Consider the following 27858-nt stretch of genomic DNA (forward strand, 5'->3'; position numbering starts at 1 on the left):
CAGATAATGCAAAAGCTGGGCATGAAAGCAAAGGAAAGGAATTCATTCAGCACTTCCAATGGGCAGGTGGGGTGTTCAGCCATCTCCAAGAAAGCAGGGCTCCACTGCAGGCCATGGTTATTTGGGAAAACAAACATTGCCACTCTGAACACCCCTTTCCCTTCCTCCTCCTTCCCCAGCTTTACACAACAAGCATGGCACCACATGGTCTGGGACATCCCCTGGCTAGGGTTCGGGATAGGGTTAGGGATAGGGTTTGGGTTAGGGTTTAGGGTTAGGGGATAGGGTTTGGCATAGTCCCCTCCCAGCTTCTTGTGCACTGCCAGCCTCCTCGGGTGGGGTGGGGAATAGGAAAGGCCTTGGCTCTGTGCAAGTTCTGCTCAGCAGAAATGAAAACATCTCTGTGTTATCAACACATTGCTGTTTCCAGCACAGATCCAAAACATAGCCCTGAATTGGCTACTGTGGAGAAATAAACTTTACCCCAGCCAAAAGCCGCACACTAATGTAGCTTGTAGTAAAGTGTTTAATAAAGTACAGTATCAGAAACAATAGTCTATTAGAAAAGCTCAGAAGGTGAATACCATATATATTGTACTTATTACATTTTCAGTCATAATTTAGAAGTGAAGGATTTCTGAAGGATCCAGCAGAGATAGAAACAACACAGAAACTTGATTTTTGTCTGTTTTGAAACAGAGATGTGCAGTTGTTGAAAATACCTTTCTTGCCAGGAAGAAAGCAAGCATTATGATTTACTAATTATGGCTAAACACATGGCAGAGCATGTCAAGTCCTAATGTGCTCCAAGTGTTCCCTGCAAAATAAGTACTGATCTGTGTTGCAGGCTGAAACTTACATCACTTGGTTTGATTTTATTTCGAGTAATTGCCTTTAGGAATGCAGGGTGATTCATCAGGCTGGCTGTGTTTCACTGCCTGGTTCTGAAAGGTGTGATGTACAGAGAGATGTTCATTCCACGTACCAGCAATGGAACCAGTATTTGAAACATTCAAGTAACAAGTTTAGTGGGCTTGGGCAGGATGGAAAATGAATTTAGTTTGAGGAACCGTAGCTGTGATTTCTGGTCTATCTGTCAGAGGCTTGCTCTGTTCTCAGCTACTCATCAGGCTGCTCCAATTATCTCCATGTGTACCCCCAGGGATGAACAGCAGCAAGGTAAGTACAGAACAACTCCAAGAATGTGCATACTCTGAAATACAATCAGGGCATACCCATTGTTGGGTTTTTGTTTTCCTAAGTTATGTCACTGATACCTCGTTCAAGCTATAAAATTTGCAAAATATCACTACACACTGTTGATAATCACTGGTCATTAGCTGATGACATCTGCTCTTTAGTACCAGACTCATGAGAGGATGAAGTAAGAAACTAACTTCCAGTGAAAATTGCAATTAGTCTTACACTACTCATCATATTGACATGAGAAGGACATTTGAGATATTTTAAAAAGTAGTCATTGGAGAAGGACAGTTTGTCCTTTATTGTTTTTTCAAGTGCAGATCCTAGGTCATGCCACTTCCCTATCTGTAGAGGTCTGTGGTTAGTTACCGTCCTCCTGATATCTGTCATAAATCCAAATTGGGGAAACAGTTTGCTTTTCTCATGTGATGGTCACATAAGAAAGGAAGTCAGAAGCTGTTGCAGAATGCAACTGAGATCTCTAGAGGCATAAAGGAATTTGGATCTTTGGGAAAAATAGCAAATAGTAATAAACAAACAAGAGGGTTTTGATGAGAACAAATGCACTGATTTAAAATAACATTAATTATTTTCTCCTTTTTTTTTTTTTATAGAGTTTCTAAGGGACTATTTGTCAGAGGAAGCTTACATTGATTACATTTTTGAATACAGTTTCTACCATTAGTGACTGGTAGTGCAGTTCAGTGATTCACATCAGGATGTGTATGAGCAGGCGGTGATGGTGTATTTTGTGGATGCTAGAAAACATTCACTCGTTTATGTTTCATCAGTTTGAAAGGAGTTATGCCTTTACACCTCAGTGCTATCACATTCACTTAATACTGATTTATCAGTAATACACAGTTGACAATTTATGTTTTGCAGGGATTCCAGAGTTTACTTCATTTGCCTGAGAAACACTGCTCAAAGCTCCTCCTCTTTAGTCTCCATCTGTGAGGAAGAAAATGACCCAAGGAGTGACTTAACACTTACAGAACTCTGCTGTGCAGGCAGTGCTCTGAGTCAGTATCTCCATTCACTGGCAGGCAAATTTCAACCTCTGCATCAGATAACATTTTTTAACTGTATCAATCTTAGAGATATCATAGGATTAAAAAAAAAAAAAACAGAGAAGGCATAACCTCAACTATGAATGAAGAATCTGTAAGTAAAGAGTACAGGGCTTTCCTGGAGTTCCTCTAATCAGTTGACTCTAAGGCCTTGTATCTTATGGGACTCTGTTTGAAATTTACCTTTCTAAATGCTTCTTTACCTCTGATCTTGCTTTGTCAGTTCTTCATACATAAAGTTATCCACTCATTTTAAGGTAAAAGACGTCATAAACCATTCTTCCAAAACTCTGTTAGTTAAGGAAGAAGAATGAGAATGACATTTTTGTTTTTCTTATTGATTCTTTGGGAAGTACCAAATTCTTGGCTAATGCTAGCATATATAGGCCAAAAAAAAAAGATTTCTCCAGGATAATACTGCTCAGCACAGAACAGAGGTCAGTAATTAGAACACAGCCTTGATATTCAGAGATACTGAGATACAATAGATTCTTTAAGTCTTTCTGAAAAGCAAGGCCCCTGTTCCTAAAAAAACATCTCTAGTTGCAAACTTCCCTTTTCATACAAAATTACTTGAATTGCTTTCTTTCTTTTTTTTTTTTCTTTAGAGAAAGCAATGGCTATTTACACTTGCTATCAGGATATTCACATCAGGAATTCAACTAATTATGCATGCACAATCATCAAATGGTGCAAAGAGAATGTTCACACATGCTGAAGAAGAGAATATTCTAATATGGAAGGCAATTGTAATGTCAAAGATTTACCAATTAGCTGTAGGACACTACAGTCCACATTACAGAATACTATATATAGAAATAAAAAAGGATTTAAAAAATATTTAAAACAAAAATAAATGAATATAAAATAATATTAAGATTAATGAAAACTTTAATAGGGAAATTATTTTCAAATACTTTATTTAGAGAACTATGAACTATTTTCTAATAATGCCCTTTACATAGTTGCATCTATAGAAAGCTTGTTGAGTGAAAGCAAAAAAATGTAGCATTAAAAGAAATTTCCATCAGAAATGATTGGTTTAGCTACAAAAGTAAACCATACACGAACAATAAATCAAAGAGAGCATTACAGAAATATTTTCCTTATCAAATAGAAATTCAGTGTCAGAATTTGGTGTTTAGGGTTGATTTGTAAATGTAGGAAAATACATTATGCAGAAAGTGAACGGAGCACTACAGCTCTTAATTTCTGTCTAAAGTTGTCAGTACAATGTAAACAGAGCATTTCTAATGATATCCTCAAATTAACAGATCATAAGTCAGTGAGCCAGGAGTGGGGGAAACTAGACTAGATTTCTACAGGTTTGGCAGTCACTAACGTTTTACAGGCTGCCGTAGATGCGTTTAATTACATCAGCCTCTTCCTTGTCCAGGATGCCCTTGTCCACATAAGCATCAGCTTGCTGATCAATGAAATCTCTCAGCTTTGAAAGATCATAGTCTGAAAAACAAGAATTCATTTGCACAATGAGTCATTGCCATTATACTGCTTCACCTAAGAATCAATGTCATTCTAAGGTTTATCCAACCAATGCACTTTATCAAACATGAAGAGAATTCTCTCTAAGTGCAGCTTGTGAAAATATAAAAAAACCTAAAGCATCTGCACAAAGTCTTTTTTCACACCATGGTGCTTTTATTATACAAGAGAAATAATCATCTCTTGGTCTTGATTGATTGCTATCAAATGCTAAAGCAAGAACATTTTCCAGTCCAGGGATTTGATGTTCTAGTCCGCACAGCAAAAGCTGTTGTGCTCTATTATTTTCACAGCTGTTATGGAATCAAAAGAAAGTATTAAATAGACTATTTCCAGTTGAAATCCCAGTAAAATTCCAACTTACTACCATTGTAGTGGCAATTCATGAAAGCAACTCCCTGAAAATAGATCAAAATAATACAATTATTTACCTTTATACAGAACATGATATTCTGGTTTGCAAACTACTGCAGCGAGCAGCCTTTGTGACAGTGTTAGTGTCAGTTTTTGACAATCTTCCTCTGTCAATCTGCAACAGAGTGCTGAAAGACCCTTCCTCCTTTTCCAATAGAGTGCATCTATGCAGTCTGATTAACACCATATGCATTAAATAAATTTTTCCTATGCTGGAGAACATCACTATTTCCATGAAAAGAATTCTACTGCAGAGCAATTTTTCAAATAACATAGAAAGGAAACCTATTGTGTAGTCGTGACTCCGGCAGCACATTCAGTATATTCACATACAAACACAATAAAGTTTCAGTGACATAATTAACTGGATAAAGTAAAGCTTAATTTGTTAGAATCAGAAGAAGAACATCAATGTTTTAAAGGTCCATTATAAGTTAAATGAATTAGTATCTTTCACAAGAATGAATACATTCTGAATTTTTCATTCTAAATTACTTATTCCACAGATGGAGCCTTCAGAGTACATTAAAACTGATTTTGCAATGTCCAATGTATAATATCATACAGCAGTATGTGGAAGAACATTTTTTCAAACTGTGCATTCTTAACAAAATAGAAATAATAATGAATTTGTGGATTTTTAGGTTTCAAAAATTGATCAAAACAGGATAGAAATAGAAAGATACTAAGAAGCAAATTGATGCTTGTGATCATTTTTGTAAAAGCATAAGTCAATTTCAAATGAGTAATACAGAAAATTTATATTCAACATTCCTCACTCCTGCCGAGGTGCCCTCTCCATATCTGTGTTAGCAGGAATTTTGCCATTTGCTGTACTGAGGTGAGGATTTCTTGTCTGCTCTGTTACTGTAATTACTTACAAGAACGTAACCTGCTTGTGTCTCCATCCTGTATGAGTAATAGGGACAAACAGTACTGAGCAATTTTGTAACTGGGATGAGAGATTTCATTCACCTTGAAATAATGAGGGTCTCCATTGACAGATACCAAGGAATGGAAACGAATGAAGAACAAATACTAAATTAATTGAATATCCACATTTTTCAAATTAAAATATCTATGTTTATTTTACTTCTAGAATACTTTTTCTAACTCTAATATTATTAAGTGGAGATGTGAAGGTTTAATTACTAAACATCCTGTATGGAAGTACAACCATTATGATATTATACAATTCAGGCTAATTTGTATATAATTGTATATACCAATTTAAATTGTTTTTTTTTCCTAGAAATTGATAGCTGCCAAATTCTAATACTTATTTCGAATCTATTGTAATTAGAAAAATCAGCTTTGGATGCTGATTCCCTGCAACAGCTGCAGCATTACATGAAGTGAGCTCTTATTTGCATATTCAGATCAAGCCATTTGCCATTTACATTAATGACAGGATTCACTTTCATTTCTAAATGGCTGCTGTTAGTGTTGTGAAGCTCTGAAGTCCCTAAGTATTTGTTGAACAATGCACTCATGCTCTTTGCCTGTATTGGTTAAATGCTTATTTTGCAATGGTTTCAAGCATCAAGCCAGGTCTGGGAGATATCAAGGACAGGCCCATGGAGTCTGTAGGTTGTAAACAGGCAAAACAAACTGGACACAAATGGCAGTGAGTCCAAAATCCAGGCTTTTGGCATGTTAAATCATCCCAGCCACTCAAGCTTACCAGCCTCCTTAATAGGCAATTGATACTTCCAAACTGCAGAAATGCAAATCAGCATTTCCAGGGTTATTAGTCATTGAATGAATAATATCTACTGAAATTCACACAAAATGAAGGACCCACAAACATTTGCCTGAAGAAAACCTAAACCTCTTCAAGAGTATTTGGTGAGTAACCCAATCCATGAGTAAGGCTGGGAAAGTCTGGCCATTTTAATACATTAATTACTCTGAGAATCACTTTTCTCACAGCCCCCAGGTGCCAGCTGGAAGTGGAGAAATGATTGATGAGCACAGCAACACCACCTAATCTTGCACTGAAGAAACACCACAATGCATTCATGGTTAGATAAGCTTACCCTGACTGTACTTTTTTTAACATCATCCATGGAGATCTAAATTAGCATATTACAAAAATAAAGAGTATGAAAAGGCACAATAAAGATGATGTATCAGAAGAGTAGGAGTACTATTCTAATTTTGTCATAACTTACACTCACTTTAAGGCCTCTTTCCATTGCCAGAGGACAATAAAGATATTTTAGTGCAAATGAAAATCCATCTACACAGATATATATATCTTAATGCATTCACAGGCAGATAAAATGCTATTGATCTGCAGTCACAGCCATTTTCAGACTGCAGCAGTGCAGAAGAAAGATTACTACAAAGAGGAGCGAGGGGCTGCTCGGGCACTATGTGTGATACAGAGATATAATCACACGTGATGGAGATCTAATTACACCAATGAGTACATTGCTAAACAGAACCATTAATTAAAATTGGCAGGAAAACTCTCGAGCAAATATGTAGCCCTGCTGCTAACTACCATTGCTGCCATTGTGTGGAAGCAATTTGAGAAATGGGAATGGGTTTTTTTATAGTCTTTCCTATTACAGTTTCTGTACAGAAAAATGAATGTGTTGGGCTGTAGGCATCCACTCATCTCTGAAATGGAATTCATACACACTTCAACTCACAGAGAGGATGGATGGATTACCCAGGGCTAATCTCATCTCGGATCACCCTCTGCTTGGCTGGTGCAAGAAGGATCCTTCTCACCAGGCGCCAGTCATAGCCCAGGGATAGATCCCCTGGCTAGGAACCTTCACTTCCAGAGCAGGCCATGGCAGAGAATAGGGATGGGAGGCTGGTTTTATGTAAGAACTTGAGGAAAAAGGCGGTATGGATGAATAAAGATCCGTGAAAAATAAAGAGGGGACTGTGCCTCTGCTCTGTCCCTGCCGGCAGCTCTCACACAGCCCTGCCCCCGAGGAAGAGGCGGGACAGCTGGTGAGCAAACCCGTGCGGCTGCTTCAGCCGCTGCTCCCTTCTCCGCAGCTTTGCATGCGAGAGCTGCAAGTCATTCGAGTTGATCTGGGCAGTAATCCAATGTATTACAGTGTATTACACGAGTTTGGATCTCAGCTGTTCCTGGTTATGGAACAAGGCTTGTTCCTATTGGGACAGGCATGCTAGCCAGGTGCTCCGAGCTTCTCTAGACGCGTCCAGACATTTCAGTGCATCTATCTCACCTACAAAGTCGTAATTACAACATGATGAGCTAAGAAATGAAGCACCAGACAAAGCCGACACAGCTACCTGGTGGCAGGCAGCCCACCATGGCAGCGTGGACAGCACATGACTAACTCCCTGCTGGTCAGTCTCTGTGGCTTTTGTGGCCAGTGACCATTCCACCCAGTTTACATTAATCTACCTTAGCTCACTATTTATGTTCATTGGCTTAACTTTTATGTGACTGCATTATTTAACTCTAACACCACTAATGATCACTATAATCTAGACAAGCCCAGTTTAACATTACTATTGTTTAAGGTATAACACAAGTTATACAATACAATACAAATTACTTGCTTTTTAATGCATATGGTGCCCACCCCAATGTCAAGACCTTTTACTTCATACCTTCTTTGTTACCTTGTTTATTGTGTTTTTTCAGCCATTCTATGTTCTTCCTGATTGCCTCCAAATACGCCTCAGATTTCCCTGGAGGAAAGGATGAGAGAGAAATCAATGATTGATGCAGCTTGCTTAACTGGGTGAAGTTGGTCACAGCAAAGGCAGATTAAAACTATTCTTAGCTTCTGTTTAAAGCCTGAGTCCTGTCAAACTCAGTCAGGCAAAATTCCCACAGATGGTTAGCAGGTGTTGCCTGTGCAAGATTAGTCATACACAAACCTAGGATCATGTTTTTTTGATCTTTATACATAACTTTTGGTGACATCCACAGAAACTACATATGTGGATTAAAAACAGTCTGTAGCTTCTTAATCATCATAATTGTTCAGCAAAGAAAAAGCTGTTGAGATAGCAAGGAATGACTTAATTAGAGCTGAGAGCTTTCAGTATCAAAACTCCTCCATACAGTACTACTAGCAGCATACAGCAAACCTAAAATTGTGATATTTTGGAACGACAACTTGAAATATAGTTACTGTATTTACTGAAAAAAGGATGTGTTAAAATTACAATGATAACTCCTTGTTATAGCTGAAATTTAAAGTGATGGCTATTTTTGGACCAGAAAGCACACAGGACACAATTAGTACAAGGATTACCTAGTAGGGCCCCTAAGAAAATATTCCAGCTAATGGATTTTGAATTCTTAGCTTTGCAGAAAGCGTTGCAAAAGAAACATTTTTGTTTAACCAACTGATTACAAAACGCAGATACTTATGCTGGACCCTCTGCAATAAGAACTCGCTGGAAGGTTTCTGCACAAACATTCTCCTTCAAGAGTTCAGCACAATAAGGAGGCACAATGTCCCCTGCAGATTTGTTTTCAGCTAGAGGAGCTGATTTGCACCCAGGAGACTTCAGCCAGTACAGTGTAATTCAGCACGTGGCATTATTTGTCATGCTGAGGCATGACAAAAATAACTGTACTACTGTGCTACCCTTGCTTAGGGAGACACTAACTTACTGTAATGTTTTCAGTGTTACATAAAATAGGTTGATTACTGACAACCTTTAACCTCTGACAGTGGGAAATGTAAATTGTATCACTGCAGATCTCTTCACTGCCTTTGAGTACCAGCTTGCTCTAACACAAACTATAGAAATCAATGGGCCCTCTCAGACATTGAATATTCTGGCCATCCTGAAAAGCCACAGATGCAAAGAAGCAAAATTTCTTTGCATTACTGCATCAAACTGCATTTCATGTTGCTCTAAAAGGGTCTATGAATTCTGTGAATGTCTGCTCAGCAAGGGATGTAGTGTCATATGTTTAAAACTTGGCAGATAAGTACACTTCCGAATGAAGCTCTTGTGTGCTGACTCCCAGTGACTATAGGCTGAAGATGTTTATGCTAACACCATGGAAAATCAATATCAAGAAGAGGAAAATACTCCAATCACTTGGAGGAAAAGCAATATTCTGTACCTCTGGATTCTTCACTGCTTCCTGCTGCATTTTGTCCTTCATTTTTTGTAGAATCCTTTGAAAATTCATATTCCTTTTCCATTTTAGCTGCTTCTTCCTTTGTACTGTCTGCTTCTTCACTACTCTTGTCTAAAGAAATAACAAAAGCAAACAATGTCGTGTCAAATGTCCAGGAGCATTTCTCAATCACATCAATACAATCTTGGCAAGTAAAGAATTTTGACTGCTGGTTGAGGAAGAGCCTCATTGGAGCCTGTCTCAAAGTGGTTCCTAAAGGTCATCTCTCCTCCAAACCTCTGGAAAGAGAAATGTTTGTTTCTGCTCTCACAAACCAATAGCTGAATACAGGTGACTGCAATGCAAAGGCACATTTCTTTGTGCAGAGAAAAAATTCTATGAAATTTGCATTTGCAACGTTCAAAGTTGACAAATAATGCTTCTTCATTATTATTTTAGTATTAAAAAGCACTGATACAAATTGCTTCTGTATATGTGTAACAACTGGACTCCAGTGAGGAAAAAGAGAGTGAATATGCTTCTCAAAGACTGGGTAATTAAATGAAAATTTCTCTCTAGTTGTGTGCTTAGACAAACAAGCTACGGCTTGATACAGGTCTTTGAGAAACTGTGGTTTTAACAAGTAGTCTGGCTGCCAAAGCAATTAAATACTTTTAACTGAATAGGTTTCAAAAAGTGTTATTCCAGAAAAAGAAAATTGTAGACCAAGTACCTGCTGTTAGTTTTGTCCTGGTTTTAGTGGAAGGGTTCTCAAGCTTCTTCTTTGTCTGCTCAGCTATCATTGTATCTAAGTTCTCTAGAAATCAAGGCAAAACAAAATCAAACCCCAGTTATTCTCCAACGGATAACATGCAGAATCCATACTACATTCTCCCCAACACCAGTGTGAATGGTAAATAGAAATCTAAAAGAACAGCCTTCATCCTTGCCCCTGAACAATTAATGCAGAGACAATGCTAAAAGAACAAACAAATAGCTATATGGAATATTGATCAATCTTATTTAAAATATTAACAACTGAATCATGACAATATGAGTACCAAATAGTGCCAACATGCATAAAGTCAGTAAAAGTGTGTATCATATTCCATATTTCAGTCATGTAAGTCACAAAATACCAATGACTGTCTGTAGCAATTTATTCTGATGAAAACAATGAAAGGCTTTAATTAACTTCACAAAAAAGACAAGACTATGAAATATGTGCTTCATCTTGGTGGGAAAACACTACCCCAAACTGCCTATGTGTCTCAATTTTATATGATTTCATTAGGAAAAAAGTCTAGCAAAAGGTTTTAAATTGTATTTAAATGAAATAAACATGTAAATTGAAGAGATGAAAACAAATAGTTTCTAGAGTTGCTGAAGTCAAGCATTTACCTGAAAACCAACTAGACAGCTGTGGCTATGTATACAGCTGTAGAAGACTAGAAAATGTATTTCCATGCAAATTTCAGGTCTGAATTAATCTAATTTGAAAGTAAAAGCATCTCTTTATAAAGATGGATGTTTCAGATATAAACATTGTATGGTTATGTGGGAAAAAATTCCTTTTGGTACCACATTTAGTAGATATTCAAAATACAGATCACCTACAATCTGCCATGTTTCCTCAGTCATATTATGGATATGATGTAGAATTTTCCTTCCTTTTACTATCTTTTAAAGGTTCAGTTAAACATGGATTCAAAATTGCATACATAATATCTTGTTAGTGTGTATTTTTGAGAGACTTAGTTTTGAAATTTATCAAAATTCCTTTTACATAAACAGCTGAAATATTCAGTATGTGATGTGGGAACTGTGGCAGAATAGATATAATAAGGCTAATAATATTTTCACAGAATTCACAGAATGACTAGGTTGGAAGACACCTTAAAGATCATCGAGTCCAACCCATGCCCTACCACCTCAACTGAACCATGGCATCGAATGCCTGATTGCACCCTCCCAATTCTACATCACATCATGGGGGTTTTGTGATTATTCTCATTTGGTGAGAATGTGATTTCTGACCTTGCCCTATATGCCTTAACCAAAACAGGTCTGGGCTGTGTTACAAGCTGGATCAGACACCCTGGTGAAATAAAAACCAAACTAGAATTACAGTGGTGGTGTTGATGCCTCACTAATCACTTGATCCGAAGCTTATTGAAAGGACCATAAACATCCCTTTCAGTTTATTTTAAGACCCTTTGTAAACTCAAACGAATAGATTATTCTCCTTCACTAATTCATGCAAATGCAAAAATGTCACTGATTTTGGAGCTTAATCCAGCATGTTCTATTCAATTAGGCTTAATTTTAAGTATAAACATGGTATTTTAGAAAAGTATTTAGAAAATTAAAATATTACATGTATGTAAGTGCATTGATTCATAAGTTCCTTTCATGTTCTTCCTTTAAAGTGTCTGCATTTAGGCAGTAAGTTTCTATTAGCAGGAAATAAAGACTCCACCACAAGATAGATTCATAACCTGACAAGACATATTCTGATTTAAATATCTGATACTAATATTTCTGAAAGTTTTTGTTCTGTCAGTAGATTGTAGTGTTTAAAAGTTGTGCATATATCCACATACAGCATGTGCTACAGCAGGCAATAGGATTCATACTCTTCCATCATTTATTCACTTCTATAAATAGCTTCAGGAATTGTACAGTTTCTCTGAGTTCCTTGATTTGGGTAACAATTTCATGTGAATTCACCATCACTCCTTTGTGAGCACAGAATTGCTTTCCAGCCCCATGAAGTGTATTAAGGCAATGCCAATGACCTGAGCTTTGCCACTAAAGCCAGACTGAATACCATAATCACCATTTCCATTTTCAAAGCTTTGTTTTGTCAGAAAGGATGTAGACAAACTTTCAAGACAGGCCTTCTAACAGGCACTACATTTGACAAGAGAAGTGATGTTACCCTGCCAGCTGGATGGCACATCAGCATGGATGTGAACATTTATAATCAGCTGTATTTCCTGAGTGATAGAGTCCATGTTTGAAGGGCTTGTTTGATGTGCCTACATGTGTACCCTTGAGAGAATATTGCCAGATAATCCCAGTTCTTCCTGAACAGGATTTATTGCTCTTGCCCCTGTTAAAGCAGTGCTTTAACAGCTGGTATTGTTTCAAAACATGTTTGTCCTTGCCATGTGTGCGAGGCCAGGGCTGAGCAGTGTTTGCTCTGGGTTACACCGATGGAGTGAATCATCCTCCCGAGTGAGCTGTGCCCGGCCAGCACTAAGCAACCGCTGTCCTGGAGCAGGTCGAACAAGGATTGATTACTTTTCTGCTGTCATCTCCTTAGCAACCTAATTTGCACGGAGGAAGAGCTTAGAAAGGTACTGACCTTTCCACACAGCCGGCCACTTATTTGAAATGGCACTAATTAAAACAACGGGACAATAACTACCGAGCTAATGGAAGTGACCTGCGCTGGTAAATAGGTCAGTGCTCTGGCGGCAGCTTTCCGCAGAGCAGGATAATCTCATCATCCCAGCAATACCCGAGTCGCAGGATCTGCTTTCTGCCTTCCTCACTTTCTAACTGCTCTTTGATCTGGAATGACTCACTGAAGCATTGATGCTGCAGGAGGGTTCTGTTTTGGGCTTTCTGAGACATCCTAGGCCCAGTTCCTACACACTGAAAGATGCTTTTGTTTCCACCTGAAAATGCAAATTCCCAGCAGTTTTGAAACTCTAAAGTTCTTCAAGTTGGGCATCCAAAATCTGAACTGCATAAACCCAGAATGTTTTATCTTTACTCTGGGAGAATGTACTGTGGTAGCACCCTCCAAATCCATGGGAAAAGATACTACGTGATAACTATTACAAATTAAATTACTTTGCTCTTATTAGAGCAGCAGAAACTAACATATCCATCTGAGTATTTAATGGAAGACTGACATGGACCTTTCTCAATAGACAGATTCATGGTGTTTTCCAGACTCTTGCAAATTTTCCTGCAAAGGGCTTTTTCTAGTGCCTAATTATCCTGTACCTGGGAGGCAGTTTCACATTCTATCCTCACCAAATTGACTGAAGCTGAGATTCTGTGTCATTAAATCTCCACAGAAAGACCTGCTTTGCTGTTCTGTTTTCATACAGCATAAAAAGACTGTGATTATTAAAGGAGAAAAGGGATCATCAAGGTACCTAAGATCACTTTTAACACTAGCTAAAAATTAGTTTACTTAATGAGTTCATACACTCCAACTGCTTCAGCTGGAAAGCTTTGTGCTGATGACTGCTTGTGTGACATTCAGGCATTAAGAAACCACAGTTCTCCTAGGGCTTTTCTGTCTCCTGCAGTAGACAATCCTTAAGAGTTTGCAAGGCCATTTTCCATCTGTAAAAAAATCCCTAGACATTTCAACATTTGCTTGGGACTATTCTATGGGAAGAGTATATCTGATTAATTCTTTGAACAAGTGCATGTCCAAGAACTGTCAATATCAATTGGATTTTCCCCACTGTAGCTAAAAGCAGAGTTTGACCTTTGGTCAGCTATAGCTGTATCAAGAATATGTCACATAAACTACTAAAACTGTGACCAACAAGATCAATTCCTCCATTGTGGAATTACAGATGGGTCTCAGCATTGCAAATCTCCTGCTGCTCTCTAACTCCCTGCCTTACATGTCAAGACAGGGAATTTTCTTTCTGAATATTCCTATTTGACTGATTTGTTGTGATAGAGTGTCTGAAGCCTAATGCTGCCACGAGGAGTGACACATCAGGTGGCAAGTCCCAGGTCATGGCATCACTTGTAAAGGGATTACAGTGAGATGGTCAGAGTGATCTGAAATTAGGACAGCAACAGTATCACTTGGCAATCAGGTTAAAAGCAACTCCAAAAGCAAAACACAATTAAATAGATGTGCTTTGAGGTAAACATAGCTCTGACCAAGTCTCCTTTATCATTCTTAAATATTAAATTCCCTACCTCACAGGCTATTTCTCAGATTTATCCTTTTAATATTCTACAGGCATTTCTTTTGCATTACTGCAGGTCTCTTAGAACTGTGTGGTGCAGTCCTTTGCTAATCCTTTCCCATCCTGGAGCTGCTCTGTGGCCTGTGCACATATTTTATGTGTTTTCACAGCATGCCCTTAACAAGCATGATGGCTTGGGACTGAAGCAGCACAGAGCTGCCTCTCCTGCAGGAGTGGGATGGAGTTTTAAACGTTCAGTGACACTTTCTTTACCCCACACCCACATAATCATCTCAAACTTACGGTCTCAGTGCTCAACTGTCAACAGAGTAGCTCTGAATTCAGAGAGTAGGGAGGGGTTTATGGAGCTATTAAATACAGTGAGAAAAAAGAAAAGCTTTGCCCTCCTTTAGAAACACAAACCACCTGGGAGGGTGCAAAACCTAGATTTTCAGGAACCAAGCAATATATTTGTCAAATAAGATACTATAAGAAGATGGAGATTTCCATCCAGCTGGGAAAGCACAGAAGAAGGGAAATGGAAGAAGAGGAATATATTTGCAAGAAATTACTGGAAATTTAAACAGCAGACAGTGATAAGCAAAGGAATGAACTGTAAAAGATTTATTTGGATTCTTGAACACATGATTTGATAGTCATGTAATGTGGTGGGAAAAGCAATTAGTGAGACTAAAACTCCTGGATCTCTCCCAAAACATATCTGAGAAGATTTAGAACCTATGGATACTGAAAAATACTATGCCCTCACACACAATGTCACCCTCAGGTGATGCCCAATTTCCTGTATCGTGCAGTGGTCCTGGTTCTCGAGAACTGTGAGGTCACAGACTTTCCACATGCATTTGTTTTATTATGCACTGAGTCTGAATGGGGAAAAATAGGAGATAAGATCTAAGTAGTGGAGAAAAAAACACATTCATGTGTTTATTTAAATGCAGAAGTAGCAGGGGACAGACATGGAGGAGGTTACAGAAAGAACAGCTATAAAGGCGCAGTGAGATCTGCAATCAATAAACTTCCTAGATTCCAGTCTTGCCTGGGATCTTTGCACACTCTTTGTCCCTCCATCATTTTAGCTTATCTCCATGCAAATTCAACTTGGATTTAACTATTTGTATGTACTTTACAGAATCACTGCTGCTCCTCCGTATTTAGCCCACTCTCACCATCTGAGGTATCTCTGATTTCTACTTTTCAGATAGAGTATATTATACTGGCATCTGTGTGACCTTAGTTCATCAGATAAAAAATAAATAGCAGAGAAAAGAGCTGCCTGAAATTAAATAACTCCCACTGGCAGCTGTATGCATCGTTCACATGATAAATACTGGGTAAGGAAAATCATCAAAAGGAAAATTAAGGTAGGAAGAAATTTGTTAAATAATTTAATGTTTATTAAGAAAACTTACAGTAGCAACAAAGAGACCTTTGGTAAAAAAGGATTTTTAAAAATAAAAAGATGGTATTATGCATGAATGGTTCCCTGCATGAAATACTGTCAGTGCCCTTCATGGACCAGGTCAAAATGAACAAAAGGTCCACATGACACTGTCCATATTCCACTTGTAGCCTCTGGCTCTGCTTTAGCCACACCTTCCCTCACCCTCTGAAATCACAGTCTGCATCAGGGAGCATCAGCTTATGGTCACAGTGAGGAGAGGAAAGATGATGCCAGTGTGGGCTGTGATCTGCTCTTTGCCTCACACTCTTGGCTCTCTGCCTGTTCTTGGCTAACGAAATAAATATCAGGATCAGATCTTTGGCCTGCAGCATCTGTGCTGAAGAGAACTTCAGGCATTACATTATTCAAACAAGTTCTCCTCTCCCAAAAAAAGGCCAGATTGTGGCTACTGTGCACTGGCATACAATGGGGCTTTGCCTTCATTCAGAAGTGGAGCTGTGGGAGGTACCAAGAATGAATGCAAAAGGCTCAACAACTATTTCATATTCCTTAGCATGGAGAGGCAGGGACATGTCAAAAATCAACATAGGAGACTTTCTGCCTCTTCTCCTTCCCCTTTCACACAGCCTCAGTCTGCCTAAAACACAGTGTTACAATAAAACAATATCCCAACTGGTCTTTAGGAAAGGACCAAACAAATGAGTGCTGATACTCCTCAGCAATAGCTCCCCATGAACAGTCCCTCTCCCACTGCTCATGTGTCCTGCAGCTTGGTCTTCTCCCCTGCTGTCCACAAAGAACAAATGATGTGAGGGTGGAAAAGGTAAACAGAGACATCTGTTTGTGCCCATTTCCAAGTAACACAACCTCCTACTCAGTCACAGGGACAGGGTGGATTCTGACAGTGAGTCAGAGCCAAAGGGAGAAGGTGTGAGAGGTGGCTTTGCTTTGGTCTAGTGAAGGAGGCAGCTGTGACTGAAACTGCACTCTGATCAGCTGGAATGATTTCTCTATTTCCCTCCTAAATAAATGGGGGTTTGCTCCTCAACCAGTCTGCTGTGGGCTGTGTGTTCTACCCTGTTGCTAAATAATTGACCACAAGGAGGTAAAAAGTGGGATCCCCTTCAGACAGAGCAAAGCTACAGAGTTCTTAATTTTCTTCTCAGTCCTTTGCCCCCTTCTTTTCTCCAGCTGTGGAAGATACAGTATTTATCTATCTCACAAATGTATCCGTGACACAGCTAATGGCAAAACTTCATGCTACATGTACTAATCAATAAATGAGAACTCCACACAGGGCTACAATATGCACATAACTAATCTGCATTTTTAGGGTAATATTTTATTGAGTAGCATACTTTTCACTTGGTTGGGGTGGCAATGAATACATTTGCTACAAATCTACTCTTGTAATCAGCACACAGCAGGAGAATATAATTAATCTACTGTATAAAAAGGATTCATATAAACACACTGGTGTCTCTTTAAGTCTATCATCTCTGAAAGCTGTATTTTTATGCTCTCAAGCCTCTAATTGCAAATATTTCCTAGAATGGTTCTAAAAATCACTCATTATTTTGGTGTTATTAGGGGGAGATGATTTACAACAGTATCTGAACAAACTGGCTGAAACCATTTGTTCCTGTTTCTAAGCTGACAACAATATTATTAAAATAAATCTCTTACAAAACTACAGTTTACGTAATTACTATAAATAGAGCTTTTATCAAGATCATAGTGGACTGATATGCTTTCATTTTAAAACTAGTTAGATAGCCTGGCATAGACAGGGAAAGTCACTTGTCATACAAAAAATCCTTTGTGTGGTGTAGATGAAGCTTTTCTTTAATATTTATCTGGTCTGTGATAGATGGCTTTGATGGAAAAGCTATCAGAGTGAATCTCCATCACGTTACTCAACAGACAGAAGGAAAATGTGATCTAAGTCACAAACTAATATTTAAACAGTACAAGTATCTGTGCAATGCATGCCTTGTTGTGCTCTGCTGAAATCAAAGTGAGTTTTGCTCTTGGCTCAGACAGTTCTTTTTCTCTAGAAGCACTCAGCACTGTGAAGGATATTGTCCTTTCAGTTGTGCATAGAGTATCAGATATTTATGCATCAGTATCAGCTATTTGTGCAATATCAATATTGTGAATGCCATGAATAATGAAATATTTTATGCTGAATCAGTCATAACTTATCTGAAAGCCTCTTGCTGCTTTCCCCTGGTCACTATGTGGGAGTGTTCCAACACTTCCATTCCCCTCTGCCACTGCACCCTTGCCAACAGCAACATCATTTCAGTCCCAAGCCCTTCCCAAAACTCAGCTTGTTCAGGGAGAGCAGCCTGTGCCTCTGGCTGCAAGCAAGAGGAGTTCAGCTCTTCAGGAGGCACTTGCTGGATGCTGCCAACAAACCCAAAGGTGCTAAATTAATACCACAGTTGGATCTAATTCACAAGCCATTTGTGCTCCTGAGATCCCATGTCATAATTTACTACATTATGCTTTCTGTACCAAACCATGTTTGTCCATTCTTTTAACTGAAAAAAACTATTTTAAAGGCAGCTTTCAATATTGAGAGGGCAGATGGTCTTTCTAGAAAGATTTTTGAAAGCCTTTGAACAGGCTAGAAACATATAATGAGGTTTTCACTCCACAGAAGAATTTGCTTTCTCTAACAGCATTCACAGCTAAGAAAGCAGAATGATGGAATTTTGCTACAGCAGGATAATTATCAAATAAGTTGCACCTCAGCTGAACACGCATTTTCTCTCAGTTTGTTACAGGCTCTCTTTAATGCTTCCAGAGCTATACTTTGTGAACACATACTGTGAAAGGTAGGCATTACTTTTTCTCCTCACTCATATATATGAATATGCTGGTCTGGGCTTTCTGTATTCTGTTACAGGTTACATTTAGCATATGGAAAGCTTTTAAATATGTATTACACAATATTGAATATATGTTTGAAAAAAATAAACTTATTCCTTTTGTTTCCGTGTATGTGCATCTTGTATTTTTCTTGCACCACACTGCAGCTAGACCCTTTGTAACTTAAAGCTAAACCAAATAACATCAGTCACTGCTGCAGCAAAATACTTTCCCCTAGAGTAATATGCAATGATGATAACATAATGCTGTGGCCTCCATATCCCAAGCCAGCTGTTACTGGTATATGCATTCAAATTCACTGTCTCTGCACCCTTGTGACAGGCAAAAAAGCTGCACCTTGTGACTTGATTCAGTAAATAATTTATTATTTTGAATGTATAATTCAGAGGCTTAGTTTATGCATGGCTTCAGTCACAGAGCGGGGAAAATTAATTTAGGCACTTTCTTACTGTAATAAAATGGAGAGAGGATGTAATCCATCTGCACAGATCCAGTAGGTATTTTCCACCAAGTAGCACAGAATCTGCTCACTGATTATAGACTGAGGAAGCAACAAAAAGCTGCCAAATTTTACACTGATTTTACAAATTTTATTCTGATATATATTCATACTAATTTCTTTATCTGCTATAATAAGTACAGATGTGTATTAATCCCTAATCCAAACTGCACCAAGATACACAGTACCTATCCAGCTATTACAGACTATAGAACTTCTAGTTCAGTAAGAGTGGCAATAAAACTGCTGCCCTGCTTAAGGGTAATGCAAGAAGCTAACACACTCCTGTGGATGCTCTTCCTCATTATTTGAGAGTATTAGCTCAATAAATGAAGGTCAGCTTTAAAGCAATTTCTCAGCAGCAGGTCTAAGAAAAGAATACCACAGAAGCAATCTGAGAATCTATGAGAAAGCTTTTCCACTACAGTAAGTTGCTTTGATGGAGCACAAAATCCATCTCTGCATAAATCACTCATTTGCAAGGCAGAGTCTGGATACATCAGTTGATAGTCTTACTTTAAATCCAGACTAAATCAGACCTCTCAAACTCTTAACCCAATCCTTGCCTCCTGTACTATGTCATCGAGGCAATTTGTTTCCAGGGTTACAGTATCTATTTGCTCAAACAAAAGCCAATGTGAACGACTGCCCTGAATTTTAGCAGGAAAAAGGCATTCTTAGTGTAATTCCATTATCTGCATGGTCTTGCATCAGGGATGAATTTAGTCTATTAAGTTTTGGTAATATCTGATCAAGCCATAGTATCTTCATTTCTAGAATGACACTGAAAACTACTGTACTTAAAATCAACCATTTCTTTTTGTGCGTCTTTCTTTAGATGTACTGGCAGACAGAGAAATAAAGAGCTGGACTGAGGCTTAAGTTGTCCAAATATTCCAAAATTCAAGGAGATTTCTTGGTCAGATATGAATTCTTTAGAGAAGAGGTGCAATCATGAATGAATGTGAGTCATGATTCACTGGATCTTTTGTAGGCCACTAATCAATAATCAATCCATACAGTTACAATTTCATCAATCTGCAATGTAGAAAGACCATTGCCAGCCCTCTGTCTGTGACAGGCTGATTTATGAAGCTGAGAAATTGCCCTGATGCAAACAAAAACTTTTTAGACTAATCCAGACCAGAAATACTTCAGAAAAATGATAGAGTTGTGCAGAGTTTGTACAGATGAGCCCTTCTTCTGTGGGTCAACTTGTTTAACTAGACAGGCTGCCTACAGTGAATAGAAGAGAGTTTGTCAAAGCCAGGAAAGGTGTGTGAGACACAAACCAGGCCATTCCAAATTCCCTCTTCAGGAAATGGTAACAATTTTACACAACCTACATAACCACAGACTTTAAAATGGATCCAGGAAAGAGTGCTTCAAAATCTACTCCTGTGCCAAGATATAATACTCTTCATAGATGGAAGGAGTTTTACTTGATGGAAAAACTTAGCATTAGGTTCCATCTAGTCCTGCTACCTACAGTGGGAGATTAAAGGAGTTGTAGTGCTGGATTATTTCTGAGAAATGCAGGTACCCAATCCAGTTGAATAGAACAGAGAAAACCCTAATAATCCCCTGACATAAAGTCATTGAAATAAATTGTGCTTCACAGATATGGAAGTGTAATAATACTCTAAATGCATACCTGATATATTACCTTTCCTTCATTAGATGGAAATATTAAAGCAGTATGGAACTGAACAATGCTGTAGGAAATGATCAATCATTTAAAAGCTTTAGTATTTTCAATGAACAAATCTGAAACAGGTTTCATAAGAGCAAGGAAGATGAGAAGATAATTATCACTGTTGGTAGAGGACAAACACACCATTAATAACAGTTGTATAAAGTATGTACTCTCACCAAGATAGGAAACTCCTTCTTCTGGTGTGATTGTTCCATATTTAACCATCATCTTCACAAAATCAATCAGGGTTTTCATGATAGTTATCAAGGTCTCTTTCTCTTTTGTCTCTGTCTCTGTATGAGGGGATAAGGCAAAACTAGTCAACCTTCAACTGTATAAAATCCATGCATCAAGAATGACCTACTCATTAAAAGAGCAAATGCTGTGCTGGATTAGAATGAGAATTTACATACATGTTTCTCTTTAAACTGTTCCTGCAAAGTACAGCTGAATATACTTTAAAACATCAGGAGTAGGTTCTTCCTTATAGCTTTTTGTCTTGAGGGGCCATGTCATAATACCACTGGCTTGGAAGGCCAAGGGTGTTAATTCCATTTTACAGCTAAGAACACTAAGCACACAATGATGGAGTGATCTGACAGTTCAAACTGATGGTCAGAGAACAGATATAGGTAGAGTTTTCTACAGTATGTAATTTTTCTTTTATTTGTTTGTCAAATAGATTAAGTCTGGCTGTGTATGAAAGAGATCTTTTCTCCTATAAGATTCATGGGTTCAATGACAAAAATATAAAGTTTCCCAACTGAGACTGTTAGTTGGACAATTCCATGACTTGTATACTAGGACAACAAAGCATTACACAGCTGGGAGAATCATGACTTTAGAATAGGATACCAAAAAAAAATAAATTTATACAAATAATCAGGTTTTGCCCACACTTACCTGCTTCTTAGCTTTTCTGTTCCCACTGTGTTTATGTGCTGAACAATATTACTGCTCTCTCTGCATTAGCAGTGTGAAACTCCCCCATCACAGCCACAAAAGCTTTCCCCACTGCCCAGGCTGTCACTGAAGGACCCAACAGAGCCAGGGACACTGTCAGTCAGGGACAGTCAGAAACATACTCCCAGCCTTGGCAGAGGGCCAGTCGCTCTGGAGAGCTGCTGAACAGACTTTTTATTGCTGCCTGCAATTTAACACACAGCTCTAGGATGCAAATGAATCCCTCTCCTCCAGCTCGATAGAACTTGACAGGTGAACACATAAAGCAGGAGATGTGCAGCCAGTGGACCTGGTTCTGTTGGCTTAATAACCTGTTAAACCCAACATGCCTGTCTGTGTTGTGAGTAGAAAAAGAAGAACTAGCGTGCAGAAATGCCATGGGAAAATTAAAAAGAACAGAAAGAAGAATTTAAAGTTTGTCAATAGGACTTGAGCAAAATATGCCCTCAGGTTTTTCATTTTAGCTCTCCACTCAGGTGCACATGGGGACAACTTGAAGCAATTATTAATGCTGCTGCAGAACAAGAGATCTTCAAAATACCACCCACACATCCCTCCAGAAGTTAGAGAGTGTGTGTGGCTGCAGAGGATAGTGTGGGCAGTGGCAAGAAGCCACAATCTTGCCTGCAATAACTGGAAGACAGTGATGTCCAGCACCGGAATAGGAAGAGACATGCAGGGCTTTCACTGCAATAAACAGCAAACCTGTGGTTTATGGAAAGGCTGGGAGGCTCACACTCATTTACTGGTACCATCACTGTGAGGACTCTACTGTGGCTTACTTGTATCTCTGTTGGCTTAGAAGACATGGAAATTACTGGAAAGATCTCCAGGGAAAACTATTTGCCAGCTTTTTGTCATGTCCTTACAGGAATTAAAAGAATTCAGGACTCCTGAATCACACAGCACAAGATGGGAAGGGCTGTCTAGGTCACACTCTTTGCAGTTCTGAGAATTGTTCCTACCAGTATTTTGACATCAAAATCACTAATCAAATTAGTTTAATATCTAATCAACTAGTTTAATATCTTGCAGAATATTTTCAAAGCACATGGTCTCTTGCAACTAGGGAAGCTGTGGGGAAGAGACAAGAGGAGAAAACAGAGAATCTTAATTTTTAAAGTTTTTTCCTAATATTTCTGTAACCACATGAGAAGCTCACCTGAGTTAAGACTTTTTAATAATGCATAAAAATTTGGAAAATATTGGAGGTCTTCGAAATTATCTTCAGAAGGCAGCTCATTTCTTCTTTCCAACACATTAGATGATGACCATGTGTTATCCAGTGTATCATCAACTTCTCCATTAATGAAACTATCCTGATCAGATTTGCTTGGTGTCTCCACATAAGATATAATTAAAAAAAAAATCTTTAAGCACATTGTTTTTCATGATAGAGTTAATAGAGCAAAACACAACCTCATGTCAACATTGTCCTAATTGCAGGTGAAGACTATAGTATTTTCTCAAAATTATTTCAATTGACATCTGGCTTAAATTTTAAAGTAATTCATGATTCTTTTTTCTATATGACAGAATTTCTTTAAGAACACCTCTTGTTTCCAGATTGAACTAACAATTCCCTAAAGAGAGCAGTACTTGTACCATTTGGCAAGCAAGACAAAATTATTAGCTAAGAAATTACCATTCTTTCCTGTTGCTTTTCTTTTGTATCACTATCTGCTCTGCTAGCAGCGTAATCAAAGTCTTCAGACTCCTTCTCACGATCCTTTGCATCATTTGCAATTAGCTGTTGTAAAACCTCTGCCACTTCATCTTCCAGGGTATAGGCCTGACTCTCTGTGATCTGTTAAAATATTTGTGCAGAGTACTTATAAGGTAGATACTGTGCTTTTTCTAGATCTAACATCAATATGAAACCTGATATCAATATGAAAACAGGTTGCTGTATGTTTGCTTCAAAGCTGAGCACAGCCAATTAGGTGTAATAGCTGTGTGTACATATAGACATGTAAACGTGTGTACATTTATAACACTCCTAACATATATACATAGAAATACACATCTAATCTGTGTGTACACATAAATCCCACCCATTCACACATACAGCCTTCAAACCAAACCTCTTTAGGACTTAACACAGTGGAGTGCAGCTTGAAAGATGGAGCTGCAAGTGTGGCACCTCCCTGTGTGTGTGTATATTGAAATACATATGCTCTGCAACACATCTATGGGCAGTTGAATAATTACAACAAATTTCAGTAATACAGAATGGGAAAAAAGCAAACAGCTTTCTATGATATCATTAAAATGTTTTCTCTTTGCTCCATAACAGCTGTCATTTGAACAAAACTCTCCCATGCAGCTGTTCCACAGCTCCCTCTGTAATCAGCGGGGTGCAATACTCAGCTGCAAAATCTGGTGCTCAAAAGATAAGGTGAGTATTTTAAAATATAAAGATCCCAAATGGCAATGGCTAAAGCCATTGAGACATTCAGAGGTCAGAGACAAATCCACTCTTCCTAAAAATCAGTAGCATAAAATATCCTCAACTAGCCAGCAACATGATGTGTTTACTGATTACACTAATCAGCATTAGGTGGATAGGAATGAGCTCAGACCTTTCCCCCTTAAGTACAGAAAAGAAATTAATAATAGAAAAGCACTCAGTGAAAATCAGTAGACAAATTAAAGGAAAAATGAGGACAGAGATGGGAGGAGTACAATCAGTGAATGCTTTTTCAACATCAGAAACATTCTGCAGTTTGGCCCATTTTGTTGCAAAGACATCACAGAAACAACAATGTTATTGCAGAGCTTAACCAGCAAGCCCAAATAGCTCTAGAAAATTGCTTAGACTCTGAGTCCCACTCGCTTCAGAGAAAGTGTGCATCTGAATTGCTTTTAGAAAGAGCATTAATTCAGTCCAAAACACAGTTAAATGATGATTACCGGGATACTTACTAGCCCCAGATTTAGAAGTTTTGAAACAATCTTGTCAAACACTCCTCTGTCATTTTCCTCATAAATTCTTGCAGCAATTTTTTGAACAATGTCTTCAGCAGTTAAAGGAGTGCCATCTAATTGATGGAGGCCATCTGGGTCATCTGAAAGGATTACAGTTTTACTGTGTGCTGACCATCCTAACTCATTTAAACATCTCATAAAAAATCGTTTTCTCACGTCTTTTTCTCTTCAGAACAAAACTGTATTTTTAGATACATTAGGAATATACTTTGATACACATTTTGCAAGCCATTAAATCAGTCACAGGGAAAAGTTCTTTGTGTCAATTTTCGGCATCTGAAATATCTCTTTCTGAGTGGCTCTTCTGAAAGAGCAGGGATGAACTTTAGGAGCTTACTTTCCCATTTATAGAAAATATTGGTAGAATTTCCATATCCATTTATTTGTGTCTTGCTGGTATCTATTTTCATTGTATGGCAAAACAGCTCATGACAATGGCACATAATCTTGTTTGAATTTCAGCAAATTAGCTTTTAATTATGTAATTGTTACCTATGGCAAATAATATCATCATGACAATGGGAAAGGGAATACAATGAGCTTTGATCTGTGATCAGCATACTTTGATATAATTAAAAATATCCTGAGCTAAATGCTGCTTAAAATTCTCGGAAGACTCACTTAAACTACAAGTCAATTAACTACTCCTTAGCAAAGGCAAATATTCTTTGGCATTTGGTAATTTTTTCTAGGTTTGTGATTATGAGAATTACCTTAAACTGCACATAATATTTGAAATAAATATATGTGATTTAGCTGCATATAGAAGTGCTTCTTCCTCACAAACCAGAATAAATATATTTTAATCCAAAAATAGGTCCCATTTCCTTCCATCAAATCTAAATTGCTAAAAGACATTACAAATTACACAGTTAGACTTTCCTCCATGGAAGTCTGTTAAAATCAAGAGCAGTTCTTTTGTACTGTGTTTCAAAAACCCAACTGTAATACAACAAGCTTCCACAACTGGAAATAATTGAAACTGCACTCCAGTAACAAATAGAACTCATATTTAGTGGCGAATGCGACATTCATGAAAGCAATTGGTTGCAAGAGTCACTGAAAGATTATGGAATACCTTGGAATTTATAGTCCAGCCCGCTTTTAGTGGAGTCATAGTCATCCACGAGCCTGCGGTTCTTGGTGGAGTCTGCATCATCAATGGCCACTTGCTGTTCATACAAAGAGCTTCTAATTGACTCCCTCTCCTTCTCATTCCTTTCTCTTTCTGCTACTGATTTCAGCAGGTTCAGGTCATCAACAAAGGAATAATTCCTGAACTCTGGCTTATTTTCTGGAAAATATATCAATATCAACGTAAAATCTTATACCTCTTTGAATACCATTATGAGTATTGTTATAAAACCAGGAAAGATACTTTACCTGTGGGAGCTATTTTCCTATTCTTGTCTGCCTCAGCTTCAGCAATCTAATATACAAAAATAAAGCAAACAAAACAGCAAACAGGTTGAAGGAATAAAATATGTGAACTCTTAATTTATCAGTATTAGCAGAGGGTTTAATGATTCTCACTCTTAATAAGAAGTTTGCCTGAATAAGTAGAACAGGAATAAGCACTGGACACTTTCATCAGTACCACCCATCCTCTGATCAGAACCAGATATTACAAGAAGATGCATTTTCAGATAAATGCAAGTTACATTTTCCTTCTTTATTCCAAGCTCATGCTATATTCCCATAGGATGTCAGTATAAAGGCATGGCATATCTGTGAGCTGTTGGAGCTAACAACCTGCTTTTAGAATGCTGGAGAGTGAAAGTCTATATGCCAGTTCTTAAAAATTATTGAAACCCTATTTTGTATCTAACCCCATCAATAATCACTTTACTGGCAAATTTATTGTTTACCCATTCATTAGCTATTCATGATATTCCTGGATCCAGTACCTAAAAGGCTAAAAATATTTATAGGAATTCCACAAAAAAAAAAAAAAAGTAAATATTTTTTATTTCACTCACCTGTTCTTCCAAAGGTCTTTCCACACTTAATTGTCTGTTGTGTATAGCTTTGTCTAGAATAAAGACACACACACGTATATACTCAGTTATATGATACATGCAACTACAAAGAGACAGGACATTTTTCTTTAATTTATAATTTTCTCCAGTAGAACATGAGATCTTTAATAGGATGCCAACTGCATCCTTTATTTTTTTCCTTGCAAAAAAATTTTCTGCATTCCTAGAAAAATGGGAACACAATAAAAAAAGTCAAACCTTTAAACAAAACATGATTGGGGCAGAGGGAGAGATTTTGCAGAAGACAGAAATACAGATATAGACTCAGCAACCTCTTTCTAGCCAGAAAACTCACGAATTGGCAAAAAAGTGCCAGAGGAGATTGACTAAAATAGCAGTAATCGGATTGGCACAACCAAGAGATTAAAAATCTCTTCCATCCAGAATACGGCGGGAGACTGGGAGAAGCAAAGACTTGTGCAGACGCTGCTGTAGGATGGATGGAAACATTGCTTGGAAAAGACGGAAAAAAATTCAGAGCTCTAGCAGCACCTATCCCTGCACTTTAATACTAGATTGCAGCTTCAGTGATCGCCGTCTTGCACCTGGAATATTGTTGCTTTAGGATCTCATTGCTTTGAGACAAGTGGAAGGAAAGTTTTTACCGTCCCCTATCCCTATCCCGCAGAACTTTCCCCAGCCGCGGCAGAGGGCGAGGGGGCTCCGGGGCGGGCGCTTACCTGTGCCCGCGGGTTTGGGGAAGCCGTGCCCGCGGCTCGCCAGCAGCGCCAGCACCTGCAGCGCGACCGCCAGCGCCAGCCCCATGGCCGCGCCGCCGCCGCACCGCCGCCCGCTCGGCCCGGCCCGGCGGGCGCTGTCCGGCCCGCGGTGCTGAAGCTCGGGGAAGGCTGCCCGGGGCTCGGCCTCTCGTCCCCGCGCCGCAGAAATGGTCGAGCCCGGCCCCGCCGGCGGCCCCGGGCACGGGGAGGAGCGGGGGGCGGGCCGGGCGCGGAGCATGCGCGGCTCCGCGGTGCGGGCAGCGCCCGGGCCTGGCGGCGCCCGCCGGCCCCGCTGGGGTCACGGCGGGCCGGGAGCGGGGGGAATGCCGGCCCCAGTGCGCCCACAGCGGGCCGGGAGCGGGAGAACGGCGGTCCTGGCTGCGCCCACAGCGGGCCGGGAGCGGG

At 38.8% G+C, this 27858-nt stretch overlaps 1 protein-coding gene across 2 annotated transcripts; it reads right to left on the reverse strand.

Moving 5' to 3' along the window:
• Nucleotides 1–508: 508 nt before the first annotated feature.
• Nucleotides 509–27634, reverse strand: SCG3 (secretogranin III). Of its 2 annotated transcripts, none has more exons than XM_021537452.3 (12): nucleotides 27415–27634; nucleotides 26675–26727; nucleotides 26079–26124; nucleotides 25774–25989; nucleotides 24633–24775; nucleotides 23353–23514; nucleotides 22870–23047; nucleotides 20921–21037; nucleotides 10007–10090; nucleotides 9277–9405; nucleotides 7797–7877; nucleotides 509–3737 (listed from the first exon to the last, which is right to left on the reverse strand). In XM_021537452.3, the coding sequence occupies exons 1-12, from the start codon at nucleotides 27497–27499 to the stop codon at nucleotides 3619–3621; spliced, it is 1413 nt and encodes a 470-aa protein (XP_021393127.2). In that variant the 5' UTR covers nucleotides 27500–27634; the 3' UTR covers nucleotides 509–3618. The 2 variants fall into 2 exon arrangements, with proteins under 2 accessions (XP_021393127.2, XP_021393128.2); XM_021537453.3 differs by having other exon boundaries at nucleotides 7809–7877; nucleotides 27415–27633.
• Between the last annotated feature and the right edge of the window lie 224 nt (nucleotides 27635–27858).

Source organism: Lonchura striata, chromosome 11, assembly GCF_046129695.1.
Source record: "Lonchura striata isolate bLonStr1 chromosome 11, bLonStr1.mat, whole genome shotgun sequence".
Classification (NCBI taxonomy): domain Eukaryota; kingdom Metazoa; phylum Chordata; class Aves; order Passeriformes; family Estrildidae; genus Lonchura; species Lonchura striata.

Coding starts and splice junctions, on each gene's coding strand:
- SCG3 (XM_021537452.3), bottom strand. CDS start 27,499: ATGGGGCTGGCGCTGGCGGTCGCGCTGCAGGTGCTGGCGCTGCTGGCG. Junction 10,091..20,920: donor AGAAGGAGTTTCCTATCTTG/GTGAGAGTACAT, acceptor CTTGATTTCTAG/AGAACTTAGATACAATGATA. Junction 7,878..9,276: donor AAGCAGTGAAGAATCCAGAG/GTACAGAATATT, acceptor CCTTTCCTCCAG/GGAAATCTGAGGCGTATTTG.